At 40.7% G+C, this 16557-nt stretch overlaps 1 protein-coding gene and 1 pseudogene across 1 annotated transcript in view; one reads left to right on the forward strand and one right to left on the reverse strand.

Moving 5' to 3' along the window:
- Window positions 1-5656: 5656 nt before the first annotated feature.
- The window catches only part of LOC137388105 (dentin sialophosphoprotein-like), a 39264-nt gene continuing 28363 nt past the window's right edge, over window positions 5657-16557 (reverse strand). Inside the window, exon 7 of the mRNA XM_068074617.1 lies at window positions 5657-5762. Within this exon, the coding sequence (XP_067930718.1) occupies window positions 5657-5762 (106 nt within the window). The remainder of the gene's footprint in view (window positions 5763-16557) is intronic.
- LOC137387036 (uncharacterized) lies at window positions 5858-7015 on the forward strand (annotated as a pseudogene).

The raw sequence follows: 16557 nt of genomic DNA on the forward strand, positions 1-16557 counted from the left end.
ACACCATTTTATACAGCCATCATACATTCCTTCACGTACGGTTTCACATGTTGGCTTGTGAAACTTCACATTACGGCCACGCCTCCTGTGCGTGCAACCATATCAGATTTACATTGTAGAAAGATTAATAAGTGTCTTGAGTGACTCATATCTATACTTGAGTAGATATTTTACTGTTATCTCTCATGTGCACACATTCCGTCTAATCTCGCTGCGTGTTTACTGCTACATAATATTTACTTTCTATTTGCTCACGACACATTAATATTTTATGCTTTTGAGCTTCTTTATTTTGAAATATTTTTAGTTAAGAATTCATTGACTAAAAATGCAGAACTCATTTTGAAAGTTTTTTGCAGCTTTTGAACAAATAACTGAGAAGAGCTTATAAGTGCTTGCAGGTGTCTGCAAGTGCTTACAAGTGCTTGCGAACCCGTGAAAGTCACAAACTAAGAACATGTCTTTTCGGTTTCACATACCAGTAGACATGCTTTTGAGATTATAAATATGCTCAGTAACTCAGATACTTACCGCTGATTACTGAAGCAATTTGATATCATATACTTTGCTAAATATCTTATTCTGAAATGCGTGCAATAGAAAGCTGTCAAACTTGAAAACTGATGGTGTAAAATGTTAAAAAAATACTTTACCAAAATAGTTTTCTTGACTTAAAACGGATTAAAATTTACATACCTTAATTCAAATGGGAATAATTGTTTCGGATCTCGAAGAACTAGGTTTTCGAACAACTTTCTGGAATGGATTATGTTCGAGAACCAAGGCTCTATTGTAGTTCAAATACCCTTGAACATGTAGCTAGACTCACTGTACTGTTCAATACTTTCATAACAATCTATTGCAAAACCTCTATTTGAATGCCACTTCTATTTGACCGCCACTATGAGAAAAGGGTTGAAAAATAAAGCGCCACCCTCCATTTGAATGCCCTCCATTTGACCCCCACTTTGACTATCTTTGAACTTTATAGACCCATAATATCAAATGCTCAGTAGCAAAGTGTCTACAAAATCGTATTAATGATAAATCGTTTACATCAATAACAATCGATTCTCTCGTTGTCCAGTTCCAAAGCTTTTTGCTATTTTTTATTAAAACTTTAAAAGCAACACCATAAAAATAGTTACTAACTGTTTCAGTCTAATAGTAGTTTCTTGTTTAACGCGGTCTTAATACTTCAATGTACATATATAAAAATGGTTTGCAAAACTTTTACACCCGTTGCATTTGTGCTAAATGCAGCGCGTAAAAGGTTTGCTTTGCCAAAAATTGTTTGGACTAATATCGACTAGTTTAGCAGTGCAGAAGAAAAGTTGAGGTCAGAAGGCATTGTTGAAGGTGTTAGACAACTAGAAGATGTTGGTTCCATCGAAAGCACCAATCATAACGCAGCTATCCGAGGAAACGATAGAAATATTTTTGTCTTCTAAAAGCGTATATTTCTGTTTCTGCATGTAATATGAGTGTGGTTCGTTTATGTTACTCGTTCATGAATATATATTTGTAGCATTTGGTAGATTATTATTATACAACCTAAAAATTTGCAAATGTATAGCATATTATTTAATAGCATCATTGCGGTATCCTCTTCTATTGCACATAAAAAGCTAGTTTTTGTTGCAGGCTGGAGCAAACATATCATTGAGTGCAATGAGTTTTTACATAAGATTGGTAAATATATATATATAATAAAAATATATCTTCAAATTTAGAATGAAGTAAAAATTGAAAGTGGCAACAAATTGCAAAAAAAGACTCAGGCTATAATACCTACACAGGTCAATTGCAAGCAATATATATTAACTGGTAGAGATATTTTTCGGGTTCTAAATGCGTAACATATTTATTAAAAGACTTTTGACAAGTTGGAGGTAAGTTAGCAGATTTATTTAATACCTAAAGATATATTAAATATCGCTCTACCAAAAAAAGAGAGCAAAATATAGGGGACATTCGATTCGCCGGTAATAAGGCTAAATGTATCTTCCGAAAATTCTGACGAGCCATTTGACTAATACACTACCAGCCTCTATTTGAACGCCACCTCCAATTGATCACCACCATAAAGGAAGGGTTGAAAAGTAGAGCGCCACGGCGTTCAATTAAAGGTTTTATAGTATATATATAAATCTCAATGTTTGTCTTTTTATTAAATCCTGTGTCCAGTTATAGCAGTTAAATTCTAGCAGTGAAAAATCTGCACAGCACTGAATTTGATCTCGGAACCTCCAGATATAAAACTTAACCATTAAGCTATACGGAATAGGATGGACTCATTGGGTAAATAGTCATTGCATTGTTTAAAATACTGACGCTTAAAGTGCTTGCTTGGGGTTAATAACTAGCACTCTTGACCATTATGCGTAACGATTGTTAAGCGAACCCAAAACTCCTGTACTGTTTTAGTAATGATTTTAGTAAAGACCTAGCTTTGAGTTACTCAAACTCATTAGGTAATTGTTCTATTACCTGAGCAGTGCCACTAGTTAAATACTAAAGTTCAACACAAACGACCTGAAGTATTGCATTACATTTTTAGTGTTTTATTTTTTATACACCATTCTATACAACCACCATAAATTCCTTCACCTACGGTTTCCCATGTCGGCTTGTGAAACTTCACATTACAGCCACGCCTCCTGTGCGTGCAACCATATCAGATTTACGTCATGGAAAGATTAACAAGTATGTTGACTGACTCATATCTTTGAGTAAGTAGATATTTTAGCGCCATCTCTCACGTACACATATTCTATCTAATTCTTGAACAATAATTGTGATTATATTAATAGTGGTTGTACTTTAATATGCATTGGCTCCAGTGCTGTCTCCACTAGTTATGAGGGATAATAATAGTGCTACAAAATGGCATCAGCAATATACTTTAAAACTGCGCTGTTAAAACACACTTGGTCAGAATAATTTGACTGACTTCCATATAAACAGAAATGCAAAAATACATATTTGGTCCAATATTCAACAAAATAATAATATTTCTAAGAATTTGAGTCAAATTGTTATCAAATCTTGAATCAAACCATTTCATCGTCAGTAAGGCTAATGTATGTTTTCACATCTTTTGTACAATGACGATAAATTCCTTCACCTACGGTTTCCCATGTTGGCTTGTGAGACTTCACATTGCAGTCACGCCTCCTGTGCGTGCAACCATATCAGAGTTATGTGACGGAAAGATTAAGAATTGTATTGAGTGATTCATATCTCCACCTAAGTAGATATTTTAGCCTTATTGCCCGCGTGCCCATGCTTTGCCTGCGTGTTTACCGCTACGTATTATTTCCTTTTTGTTTGTTCACAATCTTATGCTTTTGAGCTTCTTTATTTTAATATGAAAGATTTTTAGTTTAGAACTTACTGAAAAAAGATGCAAGAACTTACGTCAAACTTTTTTGCAGCTTATGAACTGATAACAGTTTATAGGTGCTTGCTGGTGTCTACAGGTGCTTTCAAGTGCTTGGGAACGTGAAGGTCACAAACTAAGAACATGCCTTTGTAGTTTCACATATCAGCAGACATGCTGGTAAACATGCAGTAACTGCGATACTTACGGCTGATTACACAGATAATGTGATATTATATAATTTGCATGGTCTAAATATTTTGTTCTGAAATGCGTGCAATAGCAAGCTGTCAAACTCCACCTTTTATTAATCGATAGATCAATAGAGTTATCTTGAGTTCATTTCACATTTTTGGTTGATGCCCTCTAAGAACTTGCCAGTCAATATTTGCAAGCAACAAATTTTGAAATGTATTTATATATTTCTCATAGTATGTGGATATGTGTGTCATTTTGGCTATAGCTATAGCGCGCGTTGATTATTTTACCGATGCGGCCACGCGTTACGAAGCTCCTGTTAAGAAATATTTGTTGTAAGTTTCATTTACTATATCTGTAGTCAAGAACAATTCTTCTCACGTGGACAATTATATAGTTTCCGTGAAAAAAGCGTCGAGATTATCTCTCCATTTGGTCAGACAAAGGCGGTACGATTTCTCATTTTTACATTTGAACCAGTCCAGTCTTCAGAAGCTAATGGTGATGTTGAATGTCCCACACATTTTCCAATGAGATATGAATGAAGAATATTTATCATTTTATGAAGAATACGCAATGAGCAATTATTTACACCAAAGTATAGTCGCAATCTTGGAGTTATTCTCTTTATTCAGATTTAGTGATATGTGATAAGCACTGTAGCAACCAGCTTAATGAGAAGATAACTCTCTGAGAAATCAAATACCTACATTTTAGCCTTTACTGAGCAAGTCTATCATAAAGCCAGCAGGCAGCTATCTTAGCCTAAAAATATTAACAGTTTTTATATATTCTAATATGTGCAAATTATTTTTAATTTGAGTTTAAATTTAGTGGTCACAGTTTGCATATATTTAAGGCCGCAGATTTTAATGCTTCACTGAGAGGCGCATGCTAACCAGTCTCAAATGGCCTTTATAACTTGGTTTTCAAGTAGCACATTAAAATACCCAAACCATCACATAGACTACTGTAATTCTTCTATGATTATGAAGGAAACATAATTGAAACCTGAACTCTCTATGGTTGACCTACATGTACATATACATGCATAGCCCTTACATGTAGGAAATTCAAATGGAGCCCAAAAGCTCTCTGGTAGTTAGTGTTAATTGCATAGCAATGTTATTCTGTTTACACAAATTATTGAGTGATTGAATGGAACCCAAAGTTGTTGAAATATATACCAATTATAATTGGCTGGTCTATACATTGCATGATGCATGGATAGCTGTCCTGATGGTTCTCTTGTATGACCTTGATCTTTGCTGTTCTCCATATCGAAACTTATTTTTTAATGAAGCATGCACACCGTAAGTTCTACACCTGATAATTGCTGTTTTTTCTGCTTTTTTTCTTATTTGGTTGTTCAAATACCCCTGAACAAATTGCTAGATTTATTAAAATGCTCTAAAATTTAATGACAACTAAACAGTAGAGTGCAACACTAATAAAGAGTTGCTTTAACTAAACCTACTAACATCTTTACAGTGAAACCTCACAAGGTTTACAACAAATGTATTTAGGCAGCAGTGTAATTGGTAGATCATCACATACAATGGTTGATGAACTTTAATAAATACATAGTGTTTTATAACAAACTCTGCCAAGCAATTAATCGTGATACAAAACAACAGACACAAATTATTCACTTCAATATTCAAATAAAAGCTGCCTTTTAAGAGGACAGCTATTTGGTGGTTTTAGATTTAGGTAATCAAATTTACACAACCCAAAAACAATGCAAGCAATATTGAAAAGAGAATTGTATTGAAAAGATTTATCAAAGTGACCAATCAGCTTTCAGGAACTACTCATCAATAAATATAGTCTTGTGAGACCTATGAAATACCGTACAAAATACAATGGACACTGCAAAAAAATAGTTATAAAAATAACATTTATCAATATAATAATATGTATTTACATTTGTATTCATGTATTAAACTGAATCAATATAGGTAACCATTACCTCAAACACCTCAATTTTATGCTGAATAACAACTTTCCCATTGTTACCAAATCGCAGGTTCAACATGCAAAAAATCCTGCTGAGATTAGGTTTGAGATCCATGACTAGAGACGCCTTAGTCTACCAAGATCAGCACGGCAGGTGGGGCAGTAGTGGACTACATCCATGACAGCTGGCACACAAAAGGGTATAAGAGAGCAGATCCAAAACCTATTAACAAATTTGAAAACAAAAATAAAAACTAGCTCAGTTATTATACAATTTGCTTTACTAGATTTAGCATAAATCTGAACATATCACTAAAAATGCTGCGCAGTAAAGAAAATGCAAATGGAAGCTTCATATATTTCCTTATCTAGCATTTTTAATAATTGCGCAATAGGCACAACTAATAGTACCTTAACTACTAATAATACTTAAACTACTAATAGTACTTTAACTACTAATAGTAATTTAACTACTAATAACGCTTCAACTACTAACAGTGCTTTACCTACTAATAGTGCTTAAACTACTAATAGTGCTTCAACTACTAATAATACTTCAACTACTAATAGTACTTTAACTACTAATAGTTCTTTAACTACTAATAGTACCTTAACTTCTAATCTACTAATAGTGCTTTAACTACTTATAGTGCTTTAACTACTTATTGTACTTTAACTAATAATAGTGCTTTAACTACTTATAGTGCTTTAACTACTTATTGTACTTTAACTAATAATAGTACTTTAACTACTAATAGTGCTTTAACTACTAATAGTGCTTAAACTACTAATAGTGCTTCAACTACTAATAATACTTTAACTACTAATAGTACCTTAACTACTAATAGTACTTTAACTACTAATAGTACTTTTACTACTAATAGTACTTTAACTACTAATAGCATTTCAACTACTAATAATACTTTAACTACTAATAGTGCTTCAACTACTAATAGTGCTTTAACTACTAATAGTACTTTAACTACTAATGGTACTTTAACTACTAATAGTTCTTCAACTACTAATAGTACTTTAACTACTAACAGTACTTTAACTACTAATAGGGCTTAAACTACTAATAGTGCTTTAACTACTAATAGTACCTTAACTACTAATAGTCCTTTAACTACTAATAGTACTTTAACTACTAGTAGTGCTTTAACTACTAATAGTACTTCAACTATTAATAGTACTTTAACTACTAATAGTGCTTAAACTACTAATAGTACCTTAACTACTAATAGTACTTTAACTACTAATAGTGCTTTAACTACTAATAGTACTTTAACTACTAATAGTGATTTAACTACTAATAGTACTTTAATTATTCATAGTGCTCCAACTACTAATAGTGTTTTAACTACTAATAGTGCTTTAACTACTAATAGTACTTTAACTACTAATAGTACTTTAACTACTAATACTACTTTAACTACTAATCTACTAATAGTGCTTCAACTACTTATAGTGCTTTAACTACTAATAGTACTTTAACTACTAATACTATGAAGTAAACGCTCATAGCCAGATGAACAACTCTCTTGTACAAGGTGGTGGCCCTGAAAAGGGCCCTTTGGGGGAGAGTCAGCTCGAAACTAAAGGTTATAGTCCGAGTCGATCACGAGGGTCAGGTCAGATCGCGAAGACTACTCGCTTTGGAGGAGCATTAGAATTAGCATGTTAGAACTAGCTTACGGTATTTATGGGTAATAAGCGGGCGTATCGGAGAGAGGACTTGTAAAGCGGAGGTAATAGACACTCGTTTTGTTTGTTTTGCGCTAACTTTTGTGGTAAGATTTGACTGGATCTTATCGTTTTGCTGTCTTATCCATGCGTGTAACCAATTACAGTCAGTAAAATTGACCTATATTATTTTAACCAATTATCTTAGTTTTGGCCATTTTTGTGTGTATATAAGGACATGCAATCGTGTTGTTAGAGCGTTCTGCTCGTGTTGTGCTTTGTGCTGATATTTGTGAATAAACTTTGACGCTTTCTCAAGGTGTTGTTACTTGATTCATAGCAGACTATCTAGTAGGGAGCGCTAGCTTTATTTGTTTTGTCTTCTCCTCATAAGCCGTGGCTTAAGACTGCGTTTCATAGCTGCAGCTACACAAGGCTTCGAGGGACGACAGACAGATTTGGCGAGTCTGTAACGCTGTGCGTAGGCACGTGGTATTAGACAGCGAACCACAGCTGCATCCACGCTAGTGCACCACCTCAGCCAGACAAGTGTTCTGCCAACTAATAGGAACTAGACATTTAATGATAGTTGGATAATTTCATGCCTGTAGCCGAGTAACTCTAACTTCCAAGAGTTTTGTTCAGGAGTTACCGTGTCGGGGTATACCGGCAACCATGTTACGAGGCCAGCATTCGGTCTGATCCTACGAGGCCAGTATTCGGTCTGATCCTACGAGGCCAGTATTCGGTCTGATCCTACGAGGCCAGTATTCGGTCTGATCCTACGAGGCCAGTATTCGGTCTGATCCTACGAGGCCAGTATTCGGTCTGATCCTACGAGGCCAGTATTCGGTCTGATCCTACGAGGCCAGTATTCGGTCTGATCCTACGAGACCAGTATTCGGTCTGATTCTACGGGCCTGTGTTCGGTCCAAATTCGTCAGGGCCAGTCTTCGGTCCAGCTTAGTCAGACTTAAGGTAGCCCCCGTATAATCTTGACGGTCGGGTGTGGCATCATTAGCGAGTATTACTTTATTGGTGGCAGCAGTGGGATCTTGCTGAAGAAAGATCAGAGAACCCACATAAAAAAAGGAGGATGTCGACACCCCAAGCCTCACCAATATCATCGCGAACCAGGGCAGCTATTGGAAATAGCTCGATTACAAGACAGATGGGAGCCATAGCAGCTGATGTGAATCATATGGCGGAAGAAACTGTACACCTAATGAAGGCATCAAAAAGGGCAAATCTACCTACACCTACGTTTGATGGGACCTCCGATGTCGATACATTTATACACCAGTTCACGCGAGTTGCACAGTTAATGCAGTGGGAGGAGCCAGAAGCTGCTATTAGATTTCAGATGGCGATATCGGGGCCTGCTAAAAAGGGACTAACAGCAACATCCTTCGAGGGGATGTGTACTCAGTTAACCTCCCGCTACCGTTTGAGTGAAGATAGCGCAGTGAAGCTATTGAAATCATTGAAGTGGAAGGCGAATGACAATGTTCATGAATTTGCTGCTTATGTGCGCAAATTGGTAGAAAAAGCTTTTCCGGAGCTGGATGATACACAGCAAGAGAAAAGAGCCATTAAGGAACTTACCAATGCGTTGCCATCGGGATGTCAGCCGCTTTTATGGGAGCTGCGCCATCGTACTCCTGATAGTTATGAAGAGGTGGTTGAGCTTGTACAGTCGTTTGGGGAGCTAAATTTTGGAGGACCCAATCGCATAAGCCAGGTCGAGACAGATGAAGTGAGTTGCCTGCGGAAGGAAGTTGCAGCTCAGGCCGCCTTAATTGAGCAAATGGTAGCTTCGCAGGCGCAAATGCAAAAGCAGCTGAGCGCTGCCTTAACACAGATACAGCCCAGGCGTACACCAATTACATGCTACCGTTGCCAAAAGACTGGGCATATGGCCAGGAGTTGTCCGACCATGCCTAGACCGGCCCCAAAGCTGCAAGCGGAAAACGGCAATGTTCAGCAGGGTCAAGCCTGAGCCCTGCTGAACAGGACCCTATCCGGCAAACTATTGTATTTAACATTGGAGGGCACACATCTGCTCTATTTGTTCCTACCAGGTTTGAGAACAAAACTATGCCCATGCTACTCGACAGTGGTTGTACACAATCCGTCATTCCAACCGCGGTGCTGGAGACCTTGCCACGAAGTTGTTACACACCGGTATCGCCCACCCGAGGTCGCGGGGTGCTCGCTAATGGGGAGGAGATCCGGTTAGATGGGGTCACAACACTAACCTTTAAGCTGGGTCGTCTACAAGTAAGTGCACCATTCTGGGTGGCGGACATCAACAACCACGCCTTATTGGGGCTCAACTTTTTCCAGGAGCATGACAGCTCAATCGACTTTAAAACTTGCCAGTTCCAATGCGATGGTATCAAAGTCAGCTGTTGCTCAAAAGAGGGAGAACCCTTACAGGTCGGGGTACAAGCCAGACACGCAAGCAGGATTCCTCCGCAAACGGAATTGGTCATACAGGCCCGACTAAATCGTGTCTGGGTACATGGGGCTGGGTGTATTGAAACCACTCAAGCAGCCCCAGGAGTGGTAGTGGCTAGCTCGTTGCACCGCCCTAATGGGCAGCTCTTACCCATACGGGTGATGAACTATAGCGATCATCCAGTGACCATTCCTGCGGGCAAACGGATTGCGGTTTGTACAGCAGTACAAGCAATAGAAAGCCTAGACATGGCCACCCCAGCCATATCAGACAAAAACTGGGAGGATATCGTCTGCAGATGGTGTGAAGGTCTGGATCAAGAAGGATCCGTAAAAGCAAGGAATCTGCTCAGCAAACATCACGCAGTATTTAGCAGAGAGAAATTTGATCTGGGTCGAACAGATGTTGTACAACATGACATAAATCTCAGCACTGGAGCTAGGCCTATCAAACAAAGACCGTATAGACATGGGCCTGTGCAAGAGGAAGAGATTGAAAAGCAAGTCGAAGAACTAAAAGCACATGGCCTGGTCAAGGAAGGTCATGGTGCATGGAGCTCTCCAGTGGTGCTGGTAAAAAAAAGAGATGGCAGTTGGCGCTTTTGCGTCGACTATCGTAAGCTAAATGAGGTCACACAAAAAGATGCTTACCCCCTTCCGCGCATAGACGACAGTCTGGATGCTCTTGGCGGGAGCCGCTTGTTTAGCACCTTGGACTTGACATCCGGATATTGGCAGGTGGGGCTAGCTAAGGGAGCTCGAGAGAAGGCAGCCTTCGCCACACGTTCTGGTTTGTGGGAATGGCAAGTCCTCCCCTTTGGTCTAACCTCAGCTCCATCGACATTTGAAAGATTAATGGAACGAGTACTGCGAGGGCTACACTGGCGAACTCTGCTTATATATCTGGATGATATAATCGTGTTTTCCAAAGATTTGGACAGCCATCTCAGTAGGTTGGAAGAAGTATTCACCCGACTGAAGGCTGCGGGGCTGAAATTGAAGCCGAGCAAATGTACGCTTTTTGCAAAACAAGTAAACTACCTGGGACATGTTGTCAGTGCAGATGGGGTGGCAACAGACCAAGAGAAGGTTGCAGCTGTTAGAAATTGGCCAGTACCGCAGCACAAGACTGATGTGCGGGCTTTTCTGGGAACTTGCGGGTACTATCGTCGGTTTATTGCCGGGTTCTCCGAACTCCAAAGGCCACTCAGTCAACTTTGTAAACGGGAGGCAAAGTTCCGTTGGGATGAAAATTGTCAAAGAGCATTTGATATACTCAAAGAGAAGCTGACATCAGCTCCTATTTTAGCTTACCCGGATTACACCTTACCCTTTATTTTGGACACAGATGCCAGTCAGGTGGGAACTGGAGCTGTTCTCTCCCAAAAGCAAAAGGAAGGTGAGAAGGTTGTCGCCTACTACTCCAAAATGTTTTCCCCGGAAGAAATGAACTATTGTGTCACCCGCAAGGAGCTTCTGGCCATAGTCAAGGCAGTAAACCATTTCCGGCCACAACTATACGGCAGGAAGTTTGAGATACGGACGGACCATGCCTCACTTCTCTGGCTTTTACGAACCTCTGTTCCAACTGGTCAACTTGCACGTTGGATGGAAACACTGTCAGAATTCGACTTTTCATTGACTCATCGTTCCGGTCGCAAGCACAACAACGCTGATGGATTGAGTCGCCAAGAGTGTCAAGACTGCAAGCAATGTGCTAGGTTGACAGGGGAGATTAAGTTGAGTGCCTTAGACAACCCAGAGATTCATAAGTCAAAAATAACCTCCGAACAATTGGCTGACCCACACATTGGACCAGTCTTACAGGCCGTGAAATCATCAGGTGCTATTGATGAAAAACATGCATCGGCAGAAACTCTCAAATTGTGGTCAAGAAAAGAATTTTTGGAGATAGGCCCAAACGGGGCTCTGCAGATCAAATTGCCAGATGGGCGCCATAGAAGTCACCAAACTGTGTGCCCTCAGGAACGGCGGTTGCCAATCATGACTGAAAATCATAACCAGGCACACCTGGGAGTCAACAAAACCCTACTAGCTATTCGTCGACAATGGTATTGGCCTGGTATGACGGGAGACATCCGAAGATTTGTGGCGTCATGTACAGCGTGTCAACAAGCCAAGGTAGCTCGCCATCGCCACTTCCACCCCAAGAATCATCTAACGGCAGGCCGGCCTTGGCAAGTGGTTGCTGTAGATTTGTGCGGACCGCTCCCTGAGACAGAAGCAGGAAATACGCAAATATTAGTGCTGGCAGACCATTTTACCAGATGGTATGATGCCATTCCGATTAAAGATGGCAAAGCTTCCACCGTGGCTAAAATACTGGATGAACGGGTGTTCTCATATTTCGGCATTCCTGAAACATTACACAGCGACCAGGGGGCGCAATTTCAGTCCCAGCTGCTAGCGGAATGCTGCAAGCTCTGGAACTGTACGAAGACCAAGACGGCACCTTATCACCCACAAGGGAACTCAGTGGTAGAAAGATTAAACCGAACGGTAGGGAATTCCCTGCGTGCCCTATTGCGTGATTCAGAGCATCGAGAATGGGATGAGCTTTTGCCACAAATTATGAGAACCCTACGTGCCACGCCCCACCGGATGACAGAAGAAACACCGAATTATTTGATGCTCGGAAGAGAAACGCGACTACCACCTGATCTACTCCATGAAGGACGGGAGGAATCCGTGTTGCAAGAAGATTATGCCCAGCAACTCCAGGAGCGTTTACAAATAGCTGGAGAAAAACTTCGAAGGAAACAGCTAATGCCTCGAGTCTCAGATAGTGAAGAACCATCAAAATATATGGTTGGGGATAAGGTGTGGTTGAAATCCTTCTATAAACCTACTGGGAGGGGCCAAAAACTTCAGCCCAAATACATTGGTCCATACCACATTACGGCAGTGCTTCCATATCAGAGTTACGAGATGAGCCGAAACGGCAAGCTATCCGTTCAACACGAAGGACGTATCCGGCTATGGCAGGGAGGGGAACAATCGCAAATGGAGGAAACTCCAGCTCAATCAGATACAAATGAAGACACCCAAGAAAGCCATGACATAGGCCGCCAGGTCGCAAGTGCCGTTCAGAGACAGCAGGTGTGGAAGTCACCCCGAGGAAAGAGGAAGTCTTGTCGACCCAGATACCTAGATGAGTTCCACTTGGACCTGTGTAAGGCTCAGGAGATGTTTCCGGTCGACAAAGAAGTAGCTATTCTGGGACAGAATTCAGTTCTTGTCGGGGGTAGTGAAGTAAACGCTCATAGCCAGATGAACAACTCTCTTGTACAAGGTGGTGGCCCTGAAAAGGGCCCTTTGGGGGAGAGTCAGCTCGAAACTAAAGGTTATAGTCCGAGTCGATCACGAGGGTCAGGTCAGATCGCGAAGACTACTCGCTTTGGAGGAGCATTAGAATTAGCATGTTAGAACTAGCTTACGGTATTTATGGGTAATAAGCGGGCGTATCGGAGAGAGGACTTGTAAAGCGGAGGTAATAGACACTCGTTTTGTTTGTTTTGCGCTAACTTTTGTGGTAAGATTTGACTGGATCTTATCGTTTTGCTGTCTTATCCATGCGTGTAACCAATTACAGTCAGTAAAATTGACCTATATTATTTTAACCAATTATCTTAGTTTTGGCCATTTTTGTGTGTATATAAGGACATGCAATCGTGTTGTTAGAGCGTTCTGCTCGTGTTGTGCTTTGTGCTGATATTTGTGAATAAACTTTGACGCTTTCTCAAGGTGTTGTTACTTGATTCATAGCAGACTATCTAGTAGGGAGCGCTAGCTTTATTTGTTTTGTCTTCTCCTCATAAGCCGTGGCTTAAGACTGCGTTTCATAGCTGCAGCTACACAAGGCTTCGAGGGACGACAGACAGATTTGGCGAGTCTGTAACGCTGTGCGTAGGCACGTGGTATTAGACAGCGAACCACAGCTGCATCCACGCTAGTGCACCACCTCAGCCAGACAAGTGTTCTGCCAACTAATAGGAACTAGACATTTAATGATAGTTGGATAATTTCATGCCTGTAGCCGAGTAACTCTAACTTCCAAGAGTTTTGTTCAGGAGTTACCGTGTCGGGGTATACCGGCAACCATGTTACGAGGCCAGCATTCGGTCTGATCCTACGAGGCCAGTATTCGGTCTGATCCTACGAGGCCAGTATTCGGTCTGATCCTACGAGGCCAGTATTCGGTCTGATCCTACGAGGCCAGTATTCGGTCTGATCCTACGAGGCCAGTATTCGGTCTGATCCTACGAGGCCAGTATTCGGTCTGATCCTACGAGGCCAGTATTCGGTCTGATCCTACGAGACCAGTATTCGGTCTGATTCTACGGGCCTGTGTTCGGTCCAAATTCGTCAGGGCCAGTCTTCGGTCCAGCTTAGTCAGACTTAAGGTAGCCCCCGTATAATCTTGACGGTCGGGTGTGGCATCATTAGCGAGTATTACTTTAACTACTTTAACTACTAATACTACTTTAACTACTACTGTCTCAAAAACGCTGTTTTTGCTGGTCTTGTTATATTCTTATGAATCACTAAAAGCTTTCTATAATTGGAGTCTCATCATGTTAAAAGATTTAATCATTACTTGATGCTAACAAAGCTGCTAAGAAACAAGCACACATATAATATATGTGTGGAGTTTATGGAGCTTATATTATAAGCTCTCATGGTTGATGCTATCAAAGCATTGATGTCAGCCGTCATCCGCTGTGTAAACCTTTAAGTTGTATAATGTTGCTCTACTGACTTGTCAGTACTGTACAAATATTGACATAAGATAGATTTCAGGATGTCAATGCAATGGAAGCCAGTGGAAGCCTACTCATGCACTATTACAGCATCTTGACTTGTATGTTATGCTAAGCCGCCATTGTTGGGTTGAACAACACATTTACATTCTGGCTTGTTCACGCTATATCGCCGCATGTCGGGGTTGTTTTCTCAGCAAATATTCATCGGCCATGTGCATCCTAAACCAATAGCATTGTTGAAGCAACGCGGACACGTCAGAAAAGAGTGCCGCTGTCAAACTATCCGATGGTTAGAAGAGCATATGTAGCAGTCTGTGCAATGTGTACAATTTGTGATCGGTCATTTAAGATCGCTTGATCTATATTTTCATTCATGACAGTTGCTGCGGGATTAGCGTTTCATCACTACCACAGTTACATTATATAATGAGAATGCTATGCCACAGAATATTCTCTGATGAAAATGTGAATGGGTTTGAGTTAGTGTGAACACTGTTATCATTTAGTGTGAATCAGGTTTTAGGTAATGTAAAGAGACACTTTAGGTGCATCCTTCTTTAGTACTTCAATATAAATAAGGCTGCTTGATACAAAGCTTTCTACTTCAGGTTTGGTTTACGATACACGAGGGATAAAATAGTTTGTGCATAGAACGTTTATTTTCAATCGGCAAAGTTTCTTTTTCCAATGAACTTGTGTAACTCAGGCTAGCTTAGTTTATAGTAAAATCCATGTTTCTCTCTCTGAAACCAGCATTTGGAGAAAAGATTGTGTCCGGATCTCTTACGCAATCATGATCAGAAAGTGTGCTAGCTGAAGAGAGAAGTGTGCAAGCTGAAGAGAGAAGTGTGCAAGCTGAAGAGAGAAGTGTGCAAGCTGAAGAGAGAAGTGTGCAAGCTGAAGAGAGAAGTGTGCTAGCTGAAGAGAGAAGTGTGCTAGCTGAAGAGAGAAGTGTGCAAGCTGAAGAGAGAAGTGTGCAAGCTGAAGAGAGAAGTGTGCAAGCTGAAGAGAGAAGTGTGCAAGCTGAAGAGAGAAGTGTGCAAGCTGAAAAGAGAAGTGTGCTAACTGAAGAGAGAAGTGTGCAAGCTGAAGAGAGAAGTGTGCAAGCTGAAGAGAGAAGTGTGCTAGCTGAAGAGAGAAGTGTGCAAGCTGAAGAGAGAAGTGTGCAAGCTGAAGAGAGAAGTGTGCAAGCTGAAGAGAGAAGTGTGCTAACTGAAGAGAGAAGTGTGCAAGCTGAAGAGAGAAGTGTGCAAGCTGAAGAGAGAAGTGTGCTAGCTGAAGAGAGAAGTGTGCAAGCTGAAGAGAGAAGTGTGCAAGCTGAAGAGAGAAGTGTGCAAGCTGAAGAGAGAAGTGTGCAAGCTGAAGAGAGAAGTGTGCAAGCTGAAGAGAGAAGTGTGCAAGCTGAAGAGAGAAGTGTGCTAGCTGAAGAGAGAAGTGTGCTAGCTGAAGAGAGAAGTCTGCAAGCTGAAGAGAGAAGTGTGCAAGCTGAAGAGAGAAGTGTGCAAGCTGAAGAGAGAAGTGTGCAAGCTGAAGAGAGAAGTGTGCAAGCTGAAGAGAGAAGTTTGCTAGCTGAAGAGAGAAGTTTGCTAGCTGAAGAGAGAAGTGTGCAAGCTGAAAAGAGAAGTGTGCAAGCTGAAGAGAGAAGTGTGCAAGCTGAAGAGAGAAGTGTGCAAGCTGAAAAGAGAAGTGTGCAAGCTGAAGAGAGAAGTGTGCTAGCTGAAGAGAGAAGTGTGCTAGCTGAAGAGAGAAGTGTGCAAGCTGAAGAGAGAAGTGTGCAAGCTGAAGAGAGAAGTGTGCAAGCTGAAGAGAGAAGTTTGCTAGCTGAAGAGAGAAGTGTGCAAGCTGAAGAGAGAAGTGTGCTAGCTGAAGAGAGAAGTGTGCTAGCTGAAGAGAGAAGTGTGCAAGCTGAAGAGAGAAGTGTGCAAGCTGAAGAGAGAAGTGTGCAAGCTGAAGAGAGAAGTGTGCTTGCTGAAGAGAGAAGTGTGCAAGCTGAAGAGAGAAGTGTGCTAGCTGAAGAGAGAAGTGTGCTAGCTGAAGAGAGAAGTTTGCAAGCTGAAGAGAGAAGTGTGCAAGCTGAAGAGAGAAGTGTGC

Source organism: Watersipora subatra, chromosome 2, assembly GCF_963576615.1.
Source record: "Watersipora subatra chromosome 2, tzWatSuba1.1, whole genome shotgun sequence".
Classification (NCBI taxonomy): domain Eukaryota; kingdom Metazoa; phylum Bryozoa; class Gymnolaemata; order Cheilostomatida; family Watersiporidae; genus Watersipora; species Watersipora subatra.